The sequence below is a fragment of the Ranitomeya imitator genome, chromosome 1 (genome assembly GCF_032444005.1).
Source record: "Ranitomeya imitator isolate aRanImi1 chromosome 1, aRanImi1.pri, whole genome shotgun sequence".
NCBI classification, from domain to species: Eukaryota; Metazoa; Chordata; class Amphibia; order Anura; family Dendrobatidae; genus Ranitomeya; species Ranitomeya imitator.
In genome coordinates, this window is record NC_091282.1 from 548650293 (window position 1) to 548676422 (window position 26130).

At 42.7% G+C, this 26130-nt stretch overlaps 1 protein-coding gene across 1 annotated transcript in view; it reads right to left on the minus strand.

Annotated features, from left to right (window-relative positions):
* The window catches only part of YJEFN3 (YjeF N-terminal domain containing 3), a 528136-nt gene that overhangs the window by 83695 nt on the left and 418311 nt on the right, over positions 1-26130 (minus strand). Inside the window, exon 4 of the mRNA XM_069767691.1 lies at positions 5958-6071. Within this exon, the coding sequence (XP_069623792.1) occupies positions 5958-6071 (114 nt within the window). The remainder of the gene's footprint in view (positions 1-5957; positions 6072-26130) is intronic.

Sequence of the window (26130 nt, forward strand, 5' to 3'; positions counted from 1 at the left end):
CGGTTCTCTTGCTTTTTTTTAAAGTAAGGATACTCTTAGGGTAAATGCGCACGTCTTTTTCAGGGCATTCTGCCTGGAACCCACCTGAAAAAGCGCTAAAAACACCATAGAGAATGATCATATGAATAACAATGCCAAAACGACTTGCTGTCCATGTGTTCACTCTGTATTCTTATAACCTTTTGAAACTTCGAAGACCCTGAAGCAGCTAATTGTTGGAAGTCACGACTGTCTTTGAAAAGAGACACACTGCAAAAATGGTGCAAAACAGGTCAAAGAAGATGTTTCAGAAAAAACACCACTAGTGTTTTCATGAAGTGTCCTATGTGTCAAAACCGAAGCAGGTATGCTCAAGGGGTATGTGCACACATTAATATGTATTTGCTGTGTTTTTGTAACAGATTTGTTATAAAAGCTTAAGCATTTCCTAGTGCCAGCAAAGTAAATGAAATTCCTGACGTCTGATGCTCACATTGCTTTTTTTTGCTTGCAAAATTGAAGCCGTGTCAGCATTTTTTCAGCAATTTTCACCCATTCTAATGACTGGGGAAGAAGCATCAAACACCCATGGATAAAATACGTCATATTTTATGCAGCATTTTTCCTGCCTACACATTTGATATCATCATAATCCTACTGACCTGGAGAATTATGTTAACAAATAAGTTTTACATAAAACACCATAAATGAAAGAGTAGAACTAGATTTTTTCACCATTTTATCCCACTTTGGATTTTTTTTCACATTTTTTATATTATATGGTAAGGTAAATGATGTCATTCAGTACTACAACTTGTCCTGCAAAAAAATCAAACCTTCATCTGGCAACGTTAACACAAAAATAAAAACGTTATGGCTCTTAGAAAAGAACAGGAAGAAATAAAAGGTCAGAAATGTGTTGCTTCATAACTGGACACATTGATTTCACAGAAGTGTGATTGACTTGAAGTTACATTGTGTTTTTTAAGTGTTCCCTTTATTTTTTTGCACTACCTGAGCCACTTGTGTGGGTTGTAGAGTCCGTCTTATGCTACCACGAGTGTGAAAGCACAACCAACATTCAAAAGTGACCAAAACATCAACCAGAAAGCATTGGTACTGAGATGTGGTCTGTGGTCCCCACCTGCAGAACCACTCCTTTATTGAGTGTGTCTTGATTATTGCCGATAATTTCCATCTGTTGTCTATTCCATTTGCACAACAGCATGTGAAATTGATTGCCAAACAGTGTTGCTTCCTAAGTGGACAGTTTGATTTAACAGAAGTTAGACTTACTTGGAGTTATATTCTGCTGTTTAAGTGTTCCCTTTATTTTTTTGAGCAGTGTATATATATATATATATATGTATATATATATATATACACATACTAGATGGAGGCCCGATGCTATCGCATCGGGAGGGTGGTAATGTCACGATGGGGGCAGGCATGCAGCGCTGTTGTTGCCTAATGGCATCATGTGATAATTAGTGATGAGCAAATATACTCGTTACTTGAGATTTCCTGAGCACGCTCGGGTGTCCTCCGAGTATTTGTAAGTGCTCAGATATTTAGTTTTCATCACCACAGCTGAATGATTTACTACTACTAGCCAGCATAAGTACATGTGGGGGTTGCCTGGTTACTAGGGAATCCCCACATGTACTTATGCTGGCTAACAGATGTAAATCATTCAGCTGTGGCGCTAAAAACTAAAACTCCGAGCACTAAAAAATACTCAGAGGACCCCCAAGCATGCTTGAGAAATCTCAAGTAACGAGTATATTCGCTCATCACTAGTAACGAGTATATTCGCTCATCACTAGTAACGAGTATATTTGCTCATCACTTAGTAACGAGTATATTCACTCATCACTAGTGTTGAGCATTCCGATACCGCAAGTATCGGGTATCGGCCGCTACTTGCGGTATCGGAATTCCGATACCGAGTTCTGATACTTTTGTGGTATCGGGTATCGGTATCGGATCCATAGTGATGTGTAAAATAAAGAATTAAAATAAAAAATATTGATATATTCACCTCTCCGGCGGCCCCTGGACATCACCGCTGGTAACCAGCAGGCTTCTTTGTTTAAAATGAGCGTGTTTAGGACCTGAGAATGACGTCGCGGCTTCTGATTGGTCGCGTGCCGCTCATGTGACCGCCACGCGACCAATCACAAGCCGCGACGTCATTCTCAGGCACTAAACTCCTCATTCTAGGAATTTAGGACCTGCGAATGACGTCGCGGCTTCTGATTGGTCGCGTGGCGGTCACATGAGCGGCACGCGACCAATCAGAAGCCGCGACGTCATTCTCAGGTCCTAAACGCGCTCATTTTAAACAAAGAAGCCTGCCGGTTACCCGCGGTGATGTCCAGGGGCCGCCGGAGAGGTGAATACATCAATATTTTTTATTTTAATTCTTTATTTTACACATTAATATGGAGCCCAGGGCCTGAAGGAGAGTTTCCTCTCCTTCAGACCCTGGGAACCATCAGGATACCTTCCGATACTTGGTGTCCCATTGACTTGTATTGGTATCGGATATCGGTATCGGCGATATCCGATACTTTTCAGGTATCGCCGATACTATCCGATACCGATACTTTCAAATATCGGACGGTATCGCTCAACACTACTCATCACTAGTGATAATCTAATGACTTTTGCATCAGGGGACTCATGTGTTTGATGCCTACGCTTATATGCATTGTTTTTGTCCCAGCGATGCTGTTGCTCTTCAAGAGTCTCATTTGCCCTTTGTTGTCTTCGACGTTGTGCCTTTGCTGCTTTCTTTTCATTGTCATTGGTGTACTTTTTAGGTGGAGCCATGTTGGTGTTGATATTTGCTTTTTAAAGGGGCTTTCCCAAGAACAAAAGTTAATTTAAAAAATTGTCTGTGTCTGACCGTGCAAACATACCACAGCTCCTGGGAAGGGGAGGAAGCAAAAGACAATACTGACATTACAGCAGGGGATCACAGATGATACATTTTGTGAGGTAAAATATTCTTTAAAAACAGTCAGTGAAATATTTTACCTCCCAAAATGAATCCAGTGATCCCCTGCTGTAATGTCAGTATTGTCTTTTGCTTCCTCCCCTGCCCAGGATATGTGGTATGCTCCGTACATGGTCAGACACAGTAAATTTTTGAAATTAACTTTTGTTCGTGGGAAAACCCCTTTAATGTGACCGGCTTCCTCTGCCTGTAGACACGTCGCGCATCTGCCGCTGGGATCAGCCGAATGATCTTTGTGCAGACAGATAGCGGCGGTCACACGAAAACTGGGCTATACCCGGGCGGCAACACTAGGTGAAAGGATCCTATATACGGCTCTTCCGTGTTACAATAGCCACCCCCTGACGAAGGATTAGGATCCAAAACGCGCTTCGGGGTGCGCTACTACGGGACGTGGCTGACCCTGATATCAAGGTAGATTGCGTGTATTTCCCCCCTCTGTTGCACTGTGCACTTTAGTTTGGTGTGTTTTTCGTGTGCGGCTCCTGCGGCTACTGCGGGTAGCACACTGCACTTTGCACCTCACATTGCTGTACATGTGGACACACAGATATGCTGTATTAACATACACATTGTCCAACATATAAGGCATTTTTTGGCATTTGCCACGTTGCACTTCATTTTTTGCAGTTGCACATATCACTATTCGCACTATAGAATCATATGAAGGCTATTACTTTTATTAATTATTATTTTTATAGTATAGCCCAGCACTAGCATATGCTATACTGCACATATGATATAAATACCTTCTCATGTATGGTTATCATTTATTCATTTCACATATATAAAAAAAATGTTTTTGTTTTTTTAACAAAAAGTTTTTTGGTAAATACACACGAGAATAGGGAAGCACTACTTCTATAGGTGTATATATGTATATGCACAAACTGGGTCAGCCTCTACCATATATTGTTTATATCTATTTTATTGTAATTTTTCTTGTCCTGTTGTGCGCACAATTTGTTATACTTTAATTGCCAACTATATATAATAAAGGCATTTTACATCTACTTCTTGCTGGGTGGTTTTTCTGGGGACTTCTGTTATTGGTTGTGTTTGCCTTTCCCCCACGTAGTATATTGCCCAGTGTCGTAGTGTATTGCCCATTGACGTAGTATATTGCCCAGCCACGTAGTATATTGCCCAGCCACGTAGTATATTGCCCAGTGATGTAGTATATTGCACAGTGATGTAGTATATTGCACAGTGATGTAGTATACAGCACAGAGCCACGTAGTATATTGCCCAGTCACGTAGTATATTGCACAGCCACATAGTATATTGGCCAGTGATGTAGTATATTGGACAGCCACGTGGTGTATTGCCCAGTCACGTAGTATATTGCCCAGTGACGTAGTATATTGCACAGCGAGCTAGTGTACAGCACAGAGCCACGTAATATATTGCCCAGCCACATAGTATATTGCCCAGTCACATAGTATATTGCCCAGTCACGTAGTATATTGCCCACTGACGTAGTATATTGCCCAGTGACGTAGATGCTCATGAGGAGAACATAATTTTACCTCTATACAAGTCACTAGTTCGTCCACACTTAGAATACTGTGTACAGTTCTGGTCTCCGGTGTATAAGAAAGACATAGATGAACTAGAGCGGGTGCAGAGAAGAGCGACCAAGGATATTAGAGGACTGGGGGGTCTGCAATAACAAGATAGGTTATTACACTTGGGGCTATTTAGTTTGGAAAAACAAAGGGTTAGGGGTGATCTTATGTTAATGTATAAATATATGAGGGGACAGTACAAAGACCTTTCTGATGATCTTTTTAATCATAGACCTGAGACAGCGACAAGGGGGCATCCTCTACGTCTGGAGGAAAAAAGGTTTAAGCATAACAACAGACGCAGATTCTTTACTGTAAGAGCAGTGAGACTATGGAACTCTCTGCCGTATGATGTTGTAATGATTCATTACTTAAATTTAAGAGGGGACTGGATGCCTTTCTTTAAAAGTATAATGTTACAGGTTATATATATTAGATTCTTTGATGGGGTGTTGATCCAGGGATCTAGTCTGATTGCCGTATGTGGAGTTGGGAAGGAATTTTTTTCCCCAATGTGGAGCTTACTCTTTGCAACATGGGTTTTTTTTGCCTTCCTCTGGATCAACATGTTAGGGCATGTTAGATTAGGCTATGGGTTGAACTAGATGGACTTAAAGTCTTCCTTCAACCTTAATAACTATGTTACTATGTTACTTCCAACGAAGGAGGCCTACACTGATCCCTCACCAACTCGTCTTACTGTGACATTCTGATGCAGCTGATTGCTGCAGTGCCATGCTACAATTTGTACTCTTGGTGAATTGAGGCCACTTTCCGTGTCTGTCACTCATTTGATGTGTTTTGACAGCATTAGGGGCTGTTATATGGTGTTGTGCATGCAATTGTCCCATTGACATGAATGGTGTTAGGTTATGTTCGGCAAATATTCGAAGAATTAATCAGCGAATATTGAGAATTTGGCTATCGTATTCCGAACCGAACATTGAAATAGTTGTTCATCTCTAGTCACTGGAGCGAAAGTCCCCAGTGCCTGCGCAGAAAATCCTGAATGCAGTTCCCACAAAAGGGAGGATGTGATATGTATTTCTGAGGTAGTGCAGGACACAGGCGCAGGATTCCGTAGCCATAACTGACACTGATGGGAGGGGGTAGTATTATATTGAAGACAGGAAGCAGGGTTTTCTTCCAGGCACCACACGCCCCGAAGCCTGGAAGCAATCATTACCATAAGGAATGAATATAAGATTTCTCAGCAACAAGACTATTAATATGAGAAATACAGGTAGGACTAGTGTAACACTTCTATTATCTGTATGCCCATATTAATAGGCCATACACGTCCCGGTCGGGTGACAGATTCCCTTTAAAGAAGTGCTTGCATTAGACCATTTACTGTCTCTATATTACTAATTCAGCTAATCTCTTACTTCTGTTGGAAGGTAAGACAGGAAAGGGATGTCCATCTTCTCACACTGAATTGTCAAGTCCTTATAGACACAATTTACTGATCGCTTTGGGTAGAATATTGTTGGTTCATAGTCCTAGAAAAGAAGATTTTTACATAGATATTACATGTAAAAAGTAACATATTAATATAAAATATACAGCATATTTATATTGGACACTGCCTTCTCATTGTCGTTCATAGCCCTCATAGAAAAGTTTCCATCCCAGCTGGTGTCTAATTGGAAAATAATTTTTTTCAATAAAAAGGCAAAAAAACACGTGTATGAATATAGAGAAATTTTATGGTAGAGAAGTCCAGTCAATATGCATTCCAGTTTAGTTTGATCTACTATTAAAATAGAAAAAAACATACTTACTGGAACTGCTGCAGAACATCCGGATAGACCCGTGGAGTTGCTGACTAGTGTTAAGAAGGGTTCGGCAGAATATTTAAAAAATTAATATAGAGATTTAAAGAGGACCTGTCACTTGCTTAAAAAATTTAGTTAAAGGAAACCTGTGACTGTGACATCCTTTTTTATATATATTAAATTTCCCCCAGTGTCTTGCTAGTGATGTAATGTGCATCATTAACATGGTCTTCTCAAGGAAAACTTCTTACTATTTATCTAAAAAAAACAACACTTTTTATTTTTAGGTGATTTCATCACATACTGTCATGATCCAGATCGGGTGTTGAGTCATGTTTTCCCTTTTCCCAGTCTGATCATGTCAGGGGTTAACTTTTCTCAGCCTCAGTCTGGTTTCAGGTTTTGCTATTTATCTCTGTTGCATCCTGCAGGTGGTGTCAGTTATAGTTCTGCCTTCGGCATGTGTAGCTGACTGTGGTATATCCTGATTTGTCCTGCTGCAATAGCTGCCTGAACCCGTGTCTCTGTTTTCCCCTGATCCTGTCTTGACTCAGTGTTTCCCTTTAGTGTGCAGATTCCCCTGGTTTTGACTTGGCTTGTATCTTAACCTGTTTTTGTCTACTGTTTTTGGCTTATCCTCTCCTGACTGTTACTGACATCTTGGCTTGTCTTTGACTCTGTGTTTTGTCTTTTCCTGTTGTACTGTGCTCCTGACTATAAAGAACTGGCTTGTTTGACTATTCTGCTGCCACCTGTGGTAGCCTCACTGCTGCACTGCAGGTCAGCTCTGTTTAGGTGCAGACCTGCTTCCTCTATACTGCCATCTAGTGAAGCCTGCAGCTACCTGCATTGCACCCCTTTCAGTCATAGGGGTGGTGCTTTCTATCCTTCCAGTCAAGGTCCCCTTGAAATTATTCACGCCCATAACAGCCTGATTGATTGCCTGGACTTCCATGATGTCACGGCAATCGCCCATTAAATTTTAAACTGACCATCAGGTCCCAGAGCTCCAGAGCAGCGTAAACAGAATGCCACACTGACTCACCACAGCTCCAGAGCTTGTGCAGATTCAGTGCGCATACACGGGGACCTGATAATCAGTGTGCAAGGGCAAAATTTACTGGGTGATTGCCGTGACATTGGGGCAGTCCAGGCAACTAATCAGGCTGCAATTAGCATAAATTATTTAAAGAAGACCATGATTGACCGTGACTGAAAGGATAGAAAGTGCCACCCCTATGACTGATAGAGAAGGTATGTGATGTAATCACCTACGGATAAAAAGGATACAAAGTGAGGGTTTTTAGATAAGTAGTGGGAAGCTTTGCTTGAGAAGACCATGTTAGTGATGTATTGTACATATCGAAAAAGTTCATGGCAGGTTCCTTTTAAATACCTTAGAAAACTCCCAAGCTCCTGTGAATCTGCCGCTATTTACCATTGTGTGCTGCATCACTCCATTGCAGAGAATTTCCCATTTGTTATTTTGGATTGCAGTAAATGAAATACAGTATCCATTTGTGGTCCAACTGGGCATTTCTTCAGAGTCTTCTCTGAAATCGTGCACATTCAACCCCCCTCCCCACATTCTCAAAGTCTGAGAATCACAACTTGGCAGTTGATCTTGCAGTCTAGCAATGTCAGACACTGCCAAGCTGTGATTGGTAATGTCTGAGAGGCAGGGATAAAAGTATATGCTCCCAAAGAAGACTCTGAAGAAATGCCCAGTTGGACATTAAGCAGAGACTTCATATACTGCTCTCCAAAAGCAACAATTGTGAATATCTATGTAATTGAGCATTGTAGTGCAAAACGGAAAAGCAGAATCAGGGAAGCATAGAGAGTTTTTACAAGGTACTGTATTTAGCTAAATTGTTTGAGCAAGTGAAATATCCTTGATCCATTTTAATTATACTTTAGCTAGTTCAAAACTACAAATCTATAAGCAAATCTGAAGCACAATGCACATTCCTACAGAAAATTGTCTGCTGTAGAATTCCACACAGCTGTCATGGCTCGGTTTTGGGATTCAAACCACTGAGCTGTTGCTGTGTGGTCAGTTCCCATGTCTGCTGAACTATTGCCTTTTCTTCTCTGTCAAAATGCTGATGATTTCAATTGTGTTTGTTCCCATTTCTTGGTTTGCTCCTCTTCATGTGTTTTAAATATTCCTGTTTTGGTCTGCCCTATCACTTTCTGGGTTGGGTTTTATATTTTCATCCTTCACTGCACTACGTTGCTGGCTATATCTCTTGGTGGACTTGGGTTTAGGAGATCCACCCCTTCACCTAAGGGTTTACGCTGCATTATAGACACAAGTTGAATCCCTACAGCAAGTGTGTTTTCCTTTCCTGTTCCTCCTTCTTTCATCTCTTTAGGTTTCTGGGAGGTTAAACTTGTTCTGTTTATGTCTGGCTCTCCTTAGATTTCCCTCTCTACCCTATATGAATGTGTTTTAATTTTCCTTTCCTCTTGTTGGCAGTGTGTGTTGCAGCCTCCCTAATGTTTCCTCAGGAGGATCAAGAAACTCCTTTATGGCCTTTAATCCTTGGAACCAGAGGTCCAGTGTTTAGGGCCGGAAGTTGTGAGGATGGCGCCTGAAAAAGGAAAACTTATTTTTAACATTATTCTGTTAGTTAGGCATTGAAAACAGGGGGTCATTTGGCTAAAATTGTGGGGGGGGGTAGGGCTGGCTCAAGATTTTCGTGGGCCCAGGAAACGCGGAATACGTCACGGTGGTGGAGCAGAGTGAGGTAAGTATTTCAACTTTGCAAGTGCTGTGATCCTGAGCAAGCAGGGGGGCCCACTCGTTGGCACTTGGCAGTGGCACAGGGCGCCTCATAGTACAGTGGTTTGTTTGACGGTGGGTGGCGCCTCCCACTGCCAGAGACACTTTTGCGTACTATGAGGGGCCCTGTGCCTGTAATGTCGCCAACGATTATGCCCCCCCACCTGATGAAGGAACCTGCACTTTCATCCGGACCTTCCTCTTTGTCCCCGTGTAAGGTGGTATAGTATGCGGGAAGGGGAACCTGACTTTCAGCAGGGTAAGATTCAGGCTGTGTAGAGTGCAAGGGGAATGTAGTGGTCTGGGTCAATGTACCAGCAGACTCATCTAGCAGTGGCTGGGCAATGGGCAGGATGAGGAGGAAACACAGATATAGGCCCAAATAATAAAGTAGGCTAAATGCAGTTCAAAATTGGTAACAGAACTAAACAGGCGGCATAGCTTTGTTCAGTGGAAAACAACTGTAATGAGTGGCGCAGACACAGTTAGTAGGCCCAAAATAAAAAAAATTAGGCTAAAAGCAGTTTAAAATTGGTAACAGGACTAAACAGGCGGCATAGCTTTCTTCAGTGGAGGACAACTGTAATGAGTGGCGCAGACACAGTTAGTAGGCCCAAAATAAAAAAAGTAGGCTAAATGCAGTTCAAAATTGTTAACAGGACTAAACAGGCGGCATTGCTTTGTTCAGTGGAGGACAACTGTAATGAGTGGCGCAGACACAGTAGGTATGCCCAAAATAAAAAAGTTGGCTAAATGCAGTACAAAATTTGTAACAGGACTAAACAGGTGGCCTAGCTTTGTTCAGTGGAGGAAAACTGTAATGAGTGACGCAGACACGGTTAGTAGGCCCAAATACTAAAGTAGGCTAAAAGCAGTTCAAAATTGGTAACAGGACTAAACAGGCGGCATAGCTTTGTTCAGTGGAGGACAACTGTAATGAGTGGCACAGACACAATTTGTATGGTCACAATAAAAATGTACGCTAAAAGCAGTTCAAAATTGGTAACAGGACTAAACAGGCGGCATTGCTTTGTTCAGTGGAAGACAACTGTAATGAGTGGCGCAGACACAGTTTGTAGGCCCACAATAAAAAAGTAGGCTAAAAGCAGTTCAAAATTGGTAACAGGACTAAACAGGTGGCATTGCTTTGTTCAGTGGAGGACAATTATAATGAGTGGAGCAGACACAGTTACTAGGCCCAAAATTAAAAAGTTAGCTAAATGCAGTTCAAAATTGGTAACAGGACTAAACAGGCGGCATTGCTTTGTTCAGTGGAGGACAACTGTAATGAGTGGCGCAGACATCGTTAGTAGGCCCAAAAGAAAAAAGTAGGCTAAATGCAGTTCAAATTTGGTAACAGGACTAAACAGACGGCATTGCTTTGTTCAGTGGAGGACAACTGCAATGAGTGGCGCAGACACAGTTAGTAGGCAAAAATAAAAAAGTTGGCTAAACGCAGTTCAAAATTGGTAACAGGACTAAACAGGCGGCATTACTTTGTTCAGTGGAGGACAACTGTAATGAGTGGGGCAGACACGGTTAGTAGGCCCAAACACAAAAGTTGGCTAAAAGCAGTTCAAAATTGGTAACAGCACTAAACAGGCGGCCTAGCTTTGTTCAGTGGAGGACAACTGTAATGAGTGGCGCAGACATAGTTTGTAGGCCCACAATAAAAAAGTAGGCTAAATGCAGTTTAAAATTGGTAACAGGACTAAACAGGCGGCATTGCTTTGTTCAGTGGAGGACAACTGTAATGAGTGGCGCAGACACAGTTTGTAGGCCCACAATAAAAAAGTAGCCTAAATGCAGTTCAAAATTGGTAACAGGACTAAACAGGCAGCATTGCTTTGTTCAGTGGAGGACAACTGTAATGAGTGGAGCAGACACAGTTAGTAGGCCCAAAATAAAAAAGTTGGCTAAATGCAGTTCAAAATTGGAAGCAGGACTAAACAGGCGGCATTGCTTTGTTCAGTGGAGGACAACTGTAATGAGTGGTGCAGACACGGTTAGTAGGCCCAAATACAAAAGTTGGCTAAATGCAGTTCAAAATTGGTAACAGGACTAAATAGGCGGCATTGCTTTGTTCAGTGGAGGACAACAGTAATGAGTGGTGTAGACACAGTTAGTAGGCCCAAAGAAAAAAGTAGGCTAAATGCAGTTCAAAATTGGTAACAGGACTAAGCAGACGGCATTGCTTTGTTCAGTGGAGGACAACTGTAATGAGTGGCGCAGACACAGTTAGTAGGCAAAAAATAAAAAGATGGCTAAATGCAGTTCAAAATTGGTAACAGGACTAAACAGGCGGCCTAGCTTTGTTCAGTGGAGGACAACTGTAATGAGTGGTGCAGACACGGTTAGTAGGCCCAAATACAAAAGTTGGCTAAATGCAGTTCAAAATTGGTAACAGGACTAAACAGACGGCATTGCTTTGTTCAGTGGAGGACAACAGTAATGAGTGGCGCAGACACAGTTAGTAGGCCCAAAAGAAAAAAGTAGGCTAAATGCAGTTCAAAATTGGTAACAGGACTAAACAGGCGGCATTGCTTTGTTCAGTGGAGGACAACTGTAATGAGTGGTGCAGACACAGTTAGTAAGCAAAAAATAAAAAAGTTGGCTAAATGCAGTTCAAAATTGGTAACAGGACTAAACAGGTGGCATTGCTTTGTTCAGTGGAGGACAACTGTAATGACTGGCGCAGACACAGTAGGCAAAAAATAAAAAAGTTGGCTAAATGCAGTTCAAAATTGGTAACAGGACTAAACAGGTGGCATAGCTTTCTTCAGTGGAGGACAACTGTAATGAGTGGCGCAGACACAGTTTGTAGGCCCACAATAAAAAGTAGGCTAAATGCAGTTTAAAATTGGTAACAGGACTAAACAGGCGGCATAGCTTTCTTCAGTGGAGGACAACTGTAATGAATGGCGCAGACACAGTTAGTAGGCCCAAAATAAAAAAAGTAGGCTAAATGCAGTTCAAAATTGTTAACAGGACTAAACAGGCGGCATTGCTTTGTTCAGTGGAGGACAACTGTAATGAGTGGCGCAGACACAGTAGGTATGCCCAAAATAAAAAAGTTGGCTAAATGCAGTACAAAATTTGTAACAGGACTAAACAGGCGGCCTAGCTTTGTTCAGTGGAGGAAAACGGTAATGAGTGACGCAGACACGGTTAGTAGGCCCAAATACTAAAGTAGGCTAAAAGCAGTTCAAAATTGGTAACAGGACTAAACAGGCGGCATAGCTTTGTTCAGTGGAGGACAACTGTAATGAGTGGCAAAGACACAATTTGTAGGGCCACAATAAAAATGTAGGCTAAAAGCAGTTCAAAATTGGTAACAGGACTAAACAGGTGGCATTGCTTTGTTCAGTGGAGGACAACTGTAATGAGTGGCGCAGACACAGTTTGTAGGCCCACAATAAAAAAGCCTAAATGCAGTTCAAAATTGGTAATAGGACTAAACAGGCGGCATTGCTTTGTTCAGTGGAGGACAATTATAATGAGTGGAGCAGACACAGTTACTAGGCCCAAAATAAAAAAGTTAGCTAAATGCAGTTCAAAATTGGTAACAGGACTAAACCGGCGGCATTGCTTTGTTCAGTGGAGGACAACTGCAATGAGTGGCGCAGACACAGTTAGTAGGCAAAAAATAAAAAAGTTGGCTAAACGCAGTTCAAAATTGGTAACAGGACTAAACAGGCGGCATTGCTTTGTTCAGTGGAGGACAACTGTAATGAGTGGGGCAGACACGGTTAGTAGGCCCAAATACATAAGTTGGCTAAAAGCAGTTCAAAATTGGTAACAGCACTAAACAGGCGGCCTAGCTTTGTTCAGTGGAGGACAACTGTAATGAGTGGCGCAGACATAGTTTGTAGGCCCACAATAAAAAAGGAGGCTAAATGCAGTTCAAAATTGGTAACAGGACTAAACAGGCGGCCTAGCTTTGTTCAGTGGAGGACAACTGTAATGAGTGGCGCAGACACAGTTTGTAGGCCTTCAATAAAAAAGTAGCCTAAATGCAGTTCAAAATTGGTCACAGGACTAAACAGGCAGCATTGCTTTGTTCAGTGGAGGACAACAGTAATGAGTGGTGTAGACACAGTTAGTAGGCCCAAAAGAAAAAAGTAGGCTAAATGCAGTTCAAAATTGGTAACAGGACTAAGCAGGCGGCATTGCTTTCTTCAGTGGAGGACAATTATAATGAGTGGAACAGACACAGTTACTAGGCCCAAAATAAAAAAGTTAGCTAAATGCAGTTCAAAATTGGTAACAAGACTAAACAGGCGGCATTGTTTTGTTCAGTGGAGGACAACTGTAATGAGTGGCGCAGACACCGTTAGTAGGCCCAAAAGAAAAAAGTAGGCTAAATGCAGTTCAAATTTGATAACAGGACTAAACAGACGGCATTGCTTTGTTCAGTGGAGGACAACTGTAATGAGTGGCGCAGACACAGTTAGTAGGCAAAAAATAAAAAGATGGCTAAATGCAGTTCAAAATTGGTAACAGGACTAAACAGGCGGCCTAGCTTTGTTCAGTGGAGGACAACTGTAATGAGTGGTGCAGACACGGTTAGTAGGCCCAAATACAAAAGTTGGCTAAATGCAGTTCAAAATTGGTAACAGGACTAAACAGACGGCATTGCTTTGTTCAGTGGAGGACAACAGTAATGAGTGGCGCAGACACAGTTAGTAGGCCCAAAAGAAAAAAGTAGGCTAAATGCAGTTCAAAATTGGTAACAGGACTAAACAGGCGGCATTGCTTTGTTCAGTGGAGGACAACTGTAATGAGTGGTGCAGACACAGTTAGTAAGCAAAAAATAAAAAAGTTGGCTAAATGCAGTTCAAAATTGGTAACAGGACTAAACAGGTGGCATTGCTTTGTTCAGTGGAGGACAACTGTAATGACTGGCGCAGACACAGTAGGCAAAAAATAAAAAAGTTGGCTAAATGCAGTTCAAAATTGGTAACAGGACTAAACAGGTGGCATAGCTTTCTTCAGTGGAGGACAACTGTAATGAGTGGCGCAGACACAGTTTGTAGGCCCACAATAAAAAGTAGGCTAAATGCAGTTCAAAATTGGTAACAGGACTAAACAGGCGGCATAGCTTTCTTCAGTGGAGGACAACTGTAATGAATGGCGCAGACACAGTTAGTAGGCCCAAAATAAAAAAAGTAGGCTAAATGCAGTTCAAAATTGTTAACAGGACTAAACAGGCGGCATTGCTTTGTTCAGTGGAGGTCAACTGTAATGAGTGGCGCAGACACAGTAGGTATGCCCAAAATAAAAAATTTGGCTAAATGCAGTACAAAATTTGTAACAGGACTAAACAGGCGGCCTAGCTTTGTTCAGTGGAGGAAAACTGTAATGAGTGACGCAGACACGGTTAGTAGGCCCAAATACTAAAGTAGGCTAAAAGCAGTTCAAAATTGGTAACAGGACTAAACAGGCGGCATAGCTTTGTTCAGTGGAGGACAACTGTAATGAGTGGCACAGACACAATTTGTAGGGCCACAATAAAAATGTACGCTAAATGCAGTTCAAAATTGGTAACAGGACTAAACAGGCGGCATTGCTTTGTTCAGTGGAAGACAACTGTAATGAGTGGCGCAGACAGAGTTTGTAGGCCCACAATAAAAAAGTAGGCAAAAAGCAGTTCAAAATTGGTAACAGGACTAAACAGGTGGCATTGCTTTGTTCAGTGGAGGACAACTGTAATGAGTGGCGCAGACACAGTTTGTAGGCCCACAATAAAAAAGCCTCAATGCAGTTCAAAATTGGTAATAGGACTAAACAGGCGGCATTGCTTTGTTCAGTGGAGGACAATTATAATGAGTGGAGCAGACACAGTTACTAGGCCCAAAATAAAAAAGTTAGCTAAATGCAGTTCAAAATTGGTAACAGGACTAAACAGGCGGCATTGCTTTGTTCAGTGGAGGACAACTGCAATGAGTGGCGCAGACACAGTTAGTAGGCAAAAAATAAAAAAGTTGGCTATACGCAGTTCAAAATTGGTAACAGGACTAAACAGGCGGCATTGCTTTGTTCAGTGGAGGACAACTGTAATGAGTGGGGCAGACACGGTTAGTAGGCCCAAATACATAAGTTGGCTAAAAGCAGTTCAAAATTGGTAACAGCACTAAACAGGCGGCCTAGCTTTGTTCAGTGGAGGACAACTGTAATGAGTGGCGCAGACATAGTTTGTAGGCCCACAATAAAAAAGGAGGCTAAATGCAGTTCAAAATTGGTAACAGGACTAAACAGGCGGCATTGCTTTGTTCAGTGGAGGACAACTGTAATGAGTGGCGCAGACACAGTTTGTAGGCCCACAATAAAAAAGTAGCCTAAATGCAGTTCAAAATTGGTAACAGGACTAAACAGGCAGCATTGCTTTGTTCAGTGGAGGACAACTGTAATGAGTGGAGCAGACACAGTTAGTAGGCCCAAAATTAAAAAGTTGGCTAAATGCAGTTCAAAATTGGTAGCAGGACTAAACAGGCGGCATTGCTTTGTTCAGTGGAGGACAAATGTAATGAGTGGTGCAGACACGGTTAGTAGGCCCAAATACAAAAGTTGGCTAAATGCAGTTCAAAATTGGTAACAGGACTAAACAGGCGGCATTGCTTTGTTCAGTGGAGGACAACAGTAATGAGTGGTGTAGACACAGTTAGTAGGCCCAAAAGAAAAAAGTAGGCTAAATGCAGTTCAAAATTGGTAACAGGACTAAGCAGGCGGCATTGCTTTCTTCAGTGGAGGACAATTATAATGAGTGGAGCAGACACAGTTACTAGGCCCAAAATAAAAAAGTTAGCTAAATGCAGTTCAAAATTGGTAACAAGACTAAACAGGCGGCATTGCTTTGTTCAGTGGAGGACAACTGTAATGAGTGGCGCAGACACCGTTAGTAGGCCCAAAAGAAAAAAGTAGGCTAAATGCAGTTCAAAATTGGTAGCAGGACTAAACAGGTGGCATTGGTTTATTTAGTGGAGGACAACTGTAATGAGTGGCGCAGACACAGTTAGAAGGCAAAAAATAAAAAGATGGCTAAATGCAGTTCAAAATTGGTAACAGGACTAAACAGGCGGCCTAGCTTTGTTCAGTGGAGGACAACTGTAATGAGTGGTGCAGACACGGTTAGTAGGCCCAAATACAAAAATTGGCTAAATGCAGTTCAAAATTGGTAACAGGACTAAACAGGCGGCATTGCTTTGTTCAGTGGAGGACAACAGTAATGAGTGGTGTAGACACAGTTAGTAGGCCCAAAAGAAAAAAGTAGGCTAAATGCAGTTCAAAATTGGTAACAGGACTAAGCAGGCGGCATTGCTTTCTTCAGTGGAGGACAATTATAATGAGTGGAGCAGACACAGTTACTAGGCCCAAAATAAAAAAAGTTAGCTAAATGCAGTTCAAAATTGGTAACAAGACTAAACAGGCGGCATTGCTTTGTTCAGTGGAGGACAACTGTAATGAGTGGCGCAGACACCGTTAGTAGGCCCAAAAGAAAAAAGTAGGCTAAATGCAGTTCAAAATTGGTAACAGGACTAAACAGGTGGCATTGCTTTGTTTAGTGGAGGACAACTGTAATGAGTGGCGCAGACACAGTTAGTAGGCAAAAAATAAAAAGATGGCTAAATGCAGTTCAAAATTGGTAACAGGACTAAAAAGGCGGCCTAGCTTTGTTCAGTGGAGGACAACTGTAATGAGTGGTGCAGACACGGTTAGTAGGCCCAAATACAAAAATTGGCTAAATGCAGTTCAAAATTGGTAACAGGACTAAACAGGCGGCATTGCTTTGTTCAGTGGAGGACAACAGTAATGAGTGGTGTAGACACAGTTAGTAGGCCCAAAAGAAAAAAGTAGGCTAAATGCAGTTCAAAATTGGTAACAGGACTAAGCAGGCGGCATTGCTTTCTTCAGTGGAGGACAATTATAATGAGTGGAGCAGACACAGTTACTAGGCCCAAAATAAAAAAAGTTAGCTAAATGCAGTTCAAAATTGGTAACAAGACTAAACAGGCGGCATTGCTTTGTTCAGTGGAGGACAACTGTAATGAGTGGCGCAGACACCGTTAGTAGGCCCAAAAGAAAAAAGTAGGCTAAATGCAGTTCAAAATTGGTAACAGGACTAAACAGGTGGCATTGCTTTGTTTAGTGGAGGACAACTGTAATGAGTGGCGCAGACACAGTTAGTAGGCAAAAAATAAAAAGATGGCTAAATGCAGTTCAAAATTGGTAACAGGACTAAAAAGGCGGCCTAGCTTTGTTCAGTGGAGGACAACTGTAATGAGTGGTGCAGACACGGTTAGTAGGCCCAAATACAAAAGTTGGCTAAATGCAGTTCAAAATTGGTAACAGGACTAAACAGACGGCATTGCTTTGTTCAGTGGAGGACAACAGTAATGAGTGGCGCAGACACAGTTAGTAGGCCCAAAAGAAAAAAGTAGGCTAAATGCAGTTCAAAATTGGTAACAGGGCTAAACAGGTGGCATTGCTTTGTTCAGTGGAGGACAACTGTAATGAGTGGCGCAGACACAGTAGGCAAAAAATAAAAAAGTTGGCTAAATGCAGTTCAAAATTGGTAACAGGACTAAACAGGCGGCATAGCTTTCTTCAGTGGAGGACAACTGTAATGAGTGGCGCAGACACAGTTTGTAGGCCCACAATAAAAAGTAGGCTAAATGCAGTTCAAAATTGGTAACAGGACTAAACAGGCGGCATAGCTTTCTTCAGTGGAGGACAACTGTAATGAGTGGCGCAGACACAGTTAGTAGGCCCAAAATAAAAAAGTAGGCTAAATGCAGTTCAAAATTAGTAACAGGACTAAACAGGCGGCATAGCTTTGTTCAGTGGTACAAAACAGAGGTGGAGGGCACCATCCAATATAGTAGCAAAGGACAGGGGTTCAACCCAAAGCATGACCTACAGTAAGGTCCATAAGCACCAAGAAAAAGATGTCATGCTATATAAAGGGGACCACCAAACAATAACAAAAATGTATAAGAATAACTTCAATATTTTATTATGTCGACCAAAAAGACACAAAACAACACACTACAGTTTAAAAACATTTAAAAAGACAAATATAACATCATAGATTCCTATAAGGAACCTCCCCCTGGACATATAATATATAATGTATGGTATGGTAAGAATACAGATGGCAAAAATACTTGTTTGATCAGAATTACAACTGCTCTAGATACACACTCAGACAAATGACAAAACTATACATAGCATATCAGTACAAAATGAAAATAGACCTGAACATATATGCCTGGCCCAGCTCGCAGCACAAAAAATAGACGCTAGTATAGAAATATGTGATCCTATTAGTAGACCAAAATGGTAGCTATAGAAATAGATCTAACACAGATCACAGATGTATATACTATAGGTGAATAATGAAAAATCCTAATCCATATACAGCTAGTATGCCCATATTGGCAAATAGTGACCAGTATGTAAATGTATAGGCGGCGAATGTATCCCTTACGGACAAGTGGTGACCCAGGGATAGATGGAACAAGTACACCGTATCTAGGACTAGTGAGATACAACACTTTAAATGCCCCCACATATATATCAGGAAAAATAGGAAAAGTAGCGGCCAAGAGGTGATCAACCTCTAATGCCAAAGTTCATATGTGGTAGGTTGGCATTTGTCTCATTTGCAAAGAAACCAAATCTGAATGTTATAATAATCCTAAGCCTGGGCAAATAAGCCAGAGGAAACAGACTGGTTCTGTTCCTAGAGGCTATCCGGATGTAGTGAAGATATCCAGAGCTCCACAATATGTCAAAAATGCTACAGACTGAAAGCAGCTAAGCCAGTAAAACATGACCAAAAATACCCATCCTAATAGAGGTCCAGGGGGCAGAAGCCCAACGCGCCACTGGAGTGGCTTCGTCAGGAGCCACTCCAGTGGCGACACGCGTTGGGCTTCTGCCCCCTGGACCTCTATTAGGATGGGTATTTTTGGTCATGTTTTACTGGCATAGCTGCTTTCAGTCTGTAGCATTTTTGACATATTGTGGGGCTCTGGATATCTTCACTACATCCGGATAGCCTCTAGGAACAGAACCAGTCTGTTTCCTCTGGCTTAATTGCCCAGGCTTAGGATTATTATAACATTCAGATTTGGTTTCTTTGCAAATGAGACAAATGCCAACCTACCACATATGAACTTTGGCATTAGAGGTTGATCACCTCTTGGCCGCTACTTTTCCTATTTTTCCTGATATATATGTGGGGGCATTTAAAGTGTTATATCTCACTAGTCCTAGATACGGTGTACTTGTTCCATCTATCCCTGGGTCACCATTTGTCCGTAAGGGATACATTCGCCGCCTATACATTTACATACTGGTCACTATTTGCCAATATGGGCATACTAGCTGTATATGGATTAGGATCTTTCATTATTCACCTACAGTATATACATCTGTGATATGTGTTAGATCTATTTCTATAGCTACCATTTTGGTCTACTAATAGGATCACATATTTCTATACTAGCGTCTATTTTTTGTGCTGCGAGCTGGGCCAGGCATATATGTTCAGGTCTATTTTCATTTTGTACTGATATGCTATGTATAGTTTTGTCATTTGTCTGAGTGTGTATCTAGAGCAGTTGTAATTCTGATCAAACAAGTATTTTTGCCATCTGTATTCTTACCATACCATACATTATATATTATATGTCCAGGGGGAGGTTCCTTATAGGAATCTATGATGTTATATTTGTCTTTTTAAATGTTTTTAAACTGTAGTGTGTTGTTTTGTGTCTTTTTGGTCGACATAATAAAATATTGAAGTTATTCTTATACATTTTTGTTATTGTTTGGTGGTCCCCTTTATATAGCATGACATCTTTTTCTTGGTGCTTATGGAGCTTTGTTCAGTGGAGGACAACTGTAATGAGTGGCGCAGACACAGTTTGTAGGCCCACAATAAAAAAGTTGGCTAAATGCAGTTAAAAATTGGTAACAGGACTAAACAGGCGGCATTCCTTTGTTCAGTGGAGGACAACTGTAATGAGTGGCGCAGACATAGTTTGTAGGCCCACAATAAAAAGGTAGGCTAAATGCAGTTTAAAATTGGTAACAGGACTAAACAGGCGGCATTGCTTTGTTCAGTGGAGGACAACTGTAATGAGTGGCGCTGACACAGTTAGTAGGCCCAAAATAAAAAAGGAGGCTAAATGCAGTTCAAAATTGGTAACAGGACTAAACAGGCAGCATTGCTTTGTTCAGTGGAGGACAACTGTAATGAGTGGCGCAGACACAGTTTGTAGGCCCACAATAAAAAGTAGCCTAAATGCAGTTCAAAATTGGTAACAAGACTAAACAGGCGGCCTAGCTTTGTTCAGTGGAGGACAACTGTAATGATTGGCGCAGACACGGTTAGTAGGCCCAAATACAAAAGTTGGCTAAATGCAGATCAAAATTGGTAACAGGACTAAACAGGCGGCATTGCTTTGTTCAGTGGAGGACAACTGTAATGAGTGGCGCAGACATAGTTAGTAGGCCAAAAGAAAATAGTAGGCTAAATGCAGTTCAAAATTGGTAACAGGACTAAACAGGCGGCATTGCTTTGTTCAGTGGAGGGCAACTGTAATGAGTGGCGCAGACACAGTTAGCAGGCAAAAAATAAAAAAGGTGGCTAAATGCAGTTCAAAATTGGTAACAGGACTAAACAGGCGGCATTGCTTTGTTAAGTGGAGGACAACTGTAATGAGTGGCACAGACACAGTTAGTAGGCAAAAAATAAAAAAGGTGGCTAAATGCAGATCAAAATTGGTAACAGGACTAAACAGGCGGCATTGCTTTGTTCAGTGGAGGACAACTGTAATGAGTGGCGCAGACATAGTTAGTAGGCCAAAAGAAAATAGTAGGCTAAATGCAGTTCAAAATTGGTAACAGGACTAAACAGGCGGCATTGCTTTGTTCAGTGGAGGGCAACTGTAATGAGTGGCGCAGACACAGTTAGCAGGCAAAAAATAAAAAAGGTGGCTAAATGCAGTTCAAAATTGGTAACAGGACTAAACAGGCGGCATAGCTTTGTTCAGTGGAGGACAACTGTAATGAGTGGCGCAGACACAGTTTGTAGGGCCACAATAAAATGTAGGCTAAATGCAGTTCAAAATTGGTAACAGGACTAAACAGGCGCCAATGCTTTGTTCAGTGGAGGACAACTGTAATGAGTGGCGCAGACACAGTTAGGTGGCCCAAAATAAAAAAGTAGGCTAAATGCAGTTCAAAATTGGTAACAGGACTAAACAGGCGCCAATGCTTTGTTCAGTGGAGGACAACTGTAATGAGTGGCGCAGACACAGTTTGTAGGCCCACAATAAAAAAGTTGGCTAAATGCAGTTAAAAATTGGTAACAGGACTAAACAGGCGGCATTGCTTTGTTCAGTGGAGGACAACTGTAATGAGTGGCGCAGACACAGTTTGTAGGCCCACAATAAAAATGTAGGCTAAATGCAGTTCAAAATTGGTAACAGGACTAAACAGGCGGTATTGCTTTGTTCAGTGGAGGAAACTGTAATGAGTGGCGCAGACACAGTTTGTAGGCCCACAATAAAAAAGTAGGCTAAATGCAGTTCAAAATTGGTAACAGGACTAAACAGGTGGCATAGCTTTGTTCAGTGGAGGACAACTGTAATGAGTGGCGCAGATACAGTTAGTAGGCCCAAAATAAAAAAGGAGGCTAAAAGCAGTTCAAAATTGGTAACAGGACTAAACAGGCGGCATTGCTTTGTTCAGTGGAGGATAACTATAATGAGTGGCCCAGACAAAGTTAGTAGGCCCAAAATAAAAAAGTAGGCTAAATGCAGTTCAAAATTGGTAACATGACTAAACAGGCGGCCTAGCTATGTTCAGTGGAGGACAACTGTAATGAGTGTAGCAGACATGGTTAGTAGGCCCAAATACAAAAGTAGGCTAAATGCAGTTCAAAATTGGTAACAGGACTAAACAGGCGACATTGCTTTGTTTAGTGGAGGACAACTGTAATGAGTGGCACAGACACAGTTAGTAGGTCCAAAATAATAAAGTAGGCTAAATGCAGTTCAAAATTGGTAACAGGACTAAACAGGTGGCATTGCTTTGTTCAGTGGAGGACAACTGTAATGAGTGGCGCAGACACAGTTTTTAGGCCCACAATAAAAAAGTAGGCTAAATGCAGTTCAAAATTGGTAACAGGACTAAACAGGCGGCATAGCTTTGTTCAGTGGAGGACAACTCTAATGAGTGGCAGCCAGACACAGTTAGTAGGCCCAAATAATAAAGTGGGCTAAATGTTTGCCAAAAAATTGTTCATAAATAAACAGGTGACATAGGTTGGTACAGGGGTGGGCTCCTCTGCTGAGTAGCAGACAGTGGTAGTAGGTGCAAAGTATTAACTGGTCTAAATGGAGGCAAGGGCCCCTGTATATTTTAACTATCATCTATCATTTCAACAAATTAGAATTGGCAGTGGCATTGAAGGATTTAACAGCACAGATTACACAGTGGTGGAGCAGGGAGAGGTAAGTTTTCAAGTGGTAGAGCACTGTTTGAGCTGGGGGGAACACTCTCTTGTGGGCGGCGGTACTGGCACGGGGCCCCTCATATTACGAAGGTGTGTCTGACGTTGGTTGTGCACCACCACCGTCAGAGACACTTCATTGTACTATGAGGGACCCTGTGCCAGTGCCGTCGCCCAAGAGTGGGCCCACCCACCTGTCCAGGCAAACGGCACTCGCACGGGTGCTTGCGTCAGGTGGTGACCACGGACCTGTGGGGGGAGTCAGCCCATTTAGGGAGGTATAAAAATGGCCTATGGTGGACATTCAGCAGCTGCAAATGGAGGAATTGGAGAAGTCAGTAAGAGGAGGCCAAAAGCAAGACATTTTTCAGGCAAGCTACATGTCAGCAGGGGAAGGTGGGGCAAAATAATTTGAAATCTATGATTGGTTCATTTTAATGAAGGTTAAATCATCAACATTCTGGGTAGCCAGACGTGTCCTTTTTTTCTGTCAGTATTGAACCAGCAGCACTAAAGACTCTTTCTGAAAGCACACTAGCAGCAGGGCAAGCGAGCTCCTGTAATGCATATTCTGCCAATTCAGTCAAGGTGTCTATTTTTGATGCCTAGAAATCAAAGGGGAATGAATGACCTGTGAGGGAGAACATCGATAAGGGAGAAAAAGTAGTTTGTAACCATACTGGACAAATGCTGTCTCCTGTCACTTTGAATCGATGCAGCAGTACCTGTTGTGTCAGCGGTCATTGCAAAATCACTCCACAACCTGGTCATAAAACCACTCTGTCCAACGTCACTTCGGATTTGTGCACCTATAACACCTCTGCCATGTTGCCCCCTACGGCTCGTGTGAGAACCATCACCGCCGCTGTGTGCTGGGAATGCCTGAACCAAACGTTCTACAAGAGTTGCTTGTTTGGTAGCCAATATTTGCTCAAGGTTCTCATGTGGCATGATATTTTGTAATTTTTCTTTATAAGGCAGGGCAAACAGTAATCGTCATCGGTCATCATTTTGATAATCCGGGGGTCCCTTTTTAGGATATGCAAGGCATACTCAGTCATGTGGGCCAATGTTCCAGGTGTCAATTCACTGCTTGTGCTGGGTTGAGGAGCACTTTCTTGCAAATCAACATCAGTTGTGTCCCGCAAAAACCCTGTACCTGACCTTGCAACGCCACCAGTTTGTATTGCCCCCTGAGAAGCATCCTCCTCCCATAAATATTTATCCTCATCATCCTCCTCCTCCTCTTCATCCGCCACCTCATCCAGGAGAGTTCCCTGAGCAGACAATGGCTGACTGTCATCAAGGCTTCCCTCCTCCTCAGCTGCAGATGCCTGCTCCTTAATGTGCGTCAAACTTTGCATCAGCAGACGCATTAGTGGGATGCTCATGCTTATGATGGCGTCATCTGCACTTACCAGCAGTGTGCATTCCTTAAAACACTGAAGGACTTGACAGAGGTCTTGCAGCTTCGATCACTGCCCACCAGACAACTCCATGTATGCCATCCAAGTGCCTGCCCATGTATGTGTATCCTCCCACAAATTAATTACAGCACGCCTCTGTCCACACAGCCTCTGAACCATGTGCAGTGTTGAGTTCCACCTTGTTGCAACGTCGATTATTAGGCGGTTCTGGGGGAGATTCAGCGATCGCTGATGGTTCAGCATACGGCTGGAGTGTACGGGCGACCGGCGGATGTGCGAGCAAAGTCTTCGCACCTTCAGGAGCAGGGCTGGTAACTCCGGATAATTTTTTAAGAATCACTACACCACCAGGTTCGAGGTGTGAGCCAGGCAAGGTATGTGTTTCAGTTCTGAAAGGGCTATGGCAGCCATAAAATTCCTTCCGTTACCACTGACTACCTTGCCTGCCTCAAGATGTACACTGCCCAGCCATGACTTAGTTTGTTGCTGCAAGTACTCTGCCAGTACTTCCGAGGTGTGTCTCTTGTCGCCCAAACACTTCATTTGTAACATAGCCTGCTGATGCTTACCACTAGCTGTTCGATAATGGGACACCTCGTGTGCAACACTGGCAGCTGCGGATGGAGTGGTCGTGCGACTGCACTCTGTGGACAAGCTTTCGCTTCTGGAGGAGGAGGAGGAGGAGGGGTGGTGAATGCCTACAGCCAACTGTTTCCTAGACCGTGGGCTAGGCAGAACTGTCCCACTATAGCTGTCCCCTGTGGACCCTGCATCCACCACATTAACCCAGTGCGCTGTGATGGACACGTAACATCCCTGGCTATGCCTACTGCTCCATGCATCTGTTGTGAGGTACACCTTTCCACTGACTGATTGCCTCAGTGCATGGACAATGCAGTCTTTGACATGCTGGTGGAGGGCTGGGATGGCTTTTCTCGCAAAGAAGTGCCGACTGGGTAGGTCATAGCGTGGTACTGCGTAGGCCATCAGGTCATTGAAAGCTTCGCTTTCAACCAACCGGTAGGGCATCATCTCTAACGAGATTAGTATAGCAATGTGGGCGTTCAAACCCTGTGTAGGGAGGATGAGTACTTTCTTTTCCTAACGAGAGTCTCTTGTAGGGTTAGCTGGACTGGAGAGCTGCATATGGTAGAACTAGCGGGGTTGGTGGTGGACATGGCGGATTGAGAGAGGGTTGGTGATGGTATTCTTGATGTTGGCCTACATACAGTGTTTCCTACCAAAAACCTTGTGATTCCCTGACTGCTTTGGCCTTGCGACGATACCTCCACATTTGCTGCTGCTGGTGTCCTAACCGGTGGGCTTACAGTGAGGGAAGCAATGTAGCGTTGCTGATTACCTTCATTCTGAGCAGGTGCACCAATGGTACGGGACGTTTGGTTGTTAGTCCAGGCTTGCAAGTGCATGCTGGTTAAATGTCTAAGCATACACATTATATTTCAATTTTGAAGATTCTTCCCTCTGCTAAAGGTCTTTGAGCATTTCTTACAGATAACTTTTGACTGATCATTCGGATCTTGGTTAAAAAATTGCCACACTACACTCTTCCTACTATGGAATACCTTTTTTCAGGCATTGCAGGCTGTGCTATTTTCAACGGATGGCCACGCTGTCCTAAAACTGTTTTTGTTTTTGACAAATGTTTTTGGCCTGATACGGGCCTGCCAGATGACAGCTGTTGCGATGTAGATGGCTGCTGCGGATCATCCTCCTCTGCTTCTGAGCTACTGGCAGCGTCACCCGCTTCCCCCAATGGCTGCCAATCTGGGTCAACAACTGGGTCATCTATCACCTCCTCTTCAATGTCATGTGCACCTTCCTCTGTGTCACCGTGTAAGGTGCCATAGCGTTCGGGACGGGGCACCATAGCCTCATCAGGGTCAGATTCTGGCTCAGTGCACTGCAAGGGCAATGTAGTGATCTGAGTCAATGGAACAGCATAATAATCTAGCTGTGGCTGTGCATCAGTGCACTCCATGTCCGATTCATCTTGTAATGGGCAGTTAACAATTTCCCTTTCTA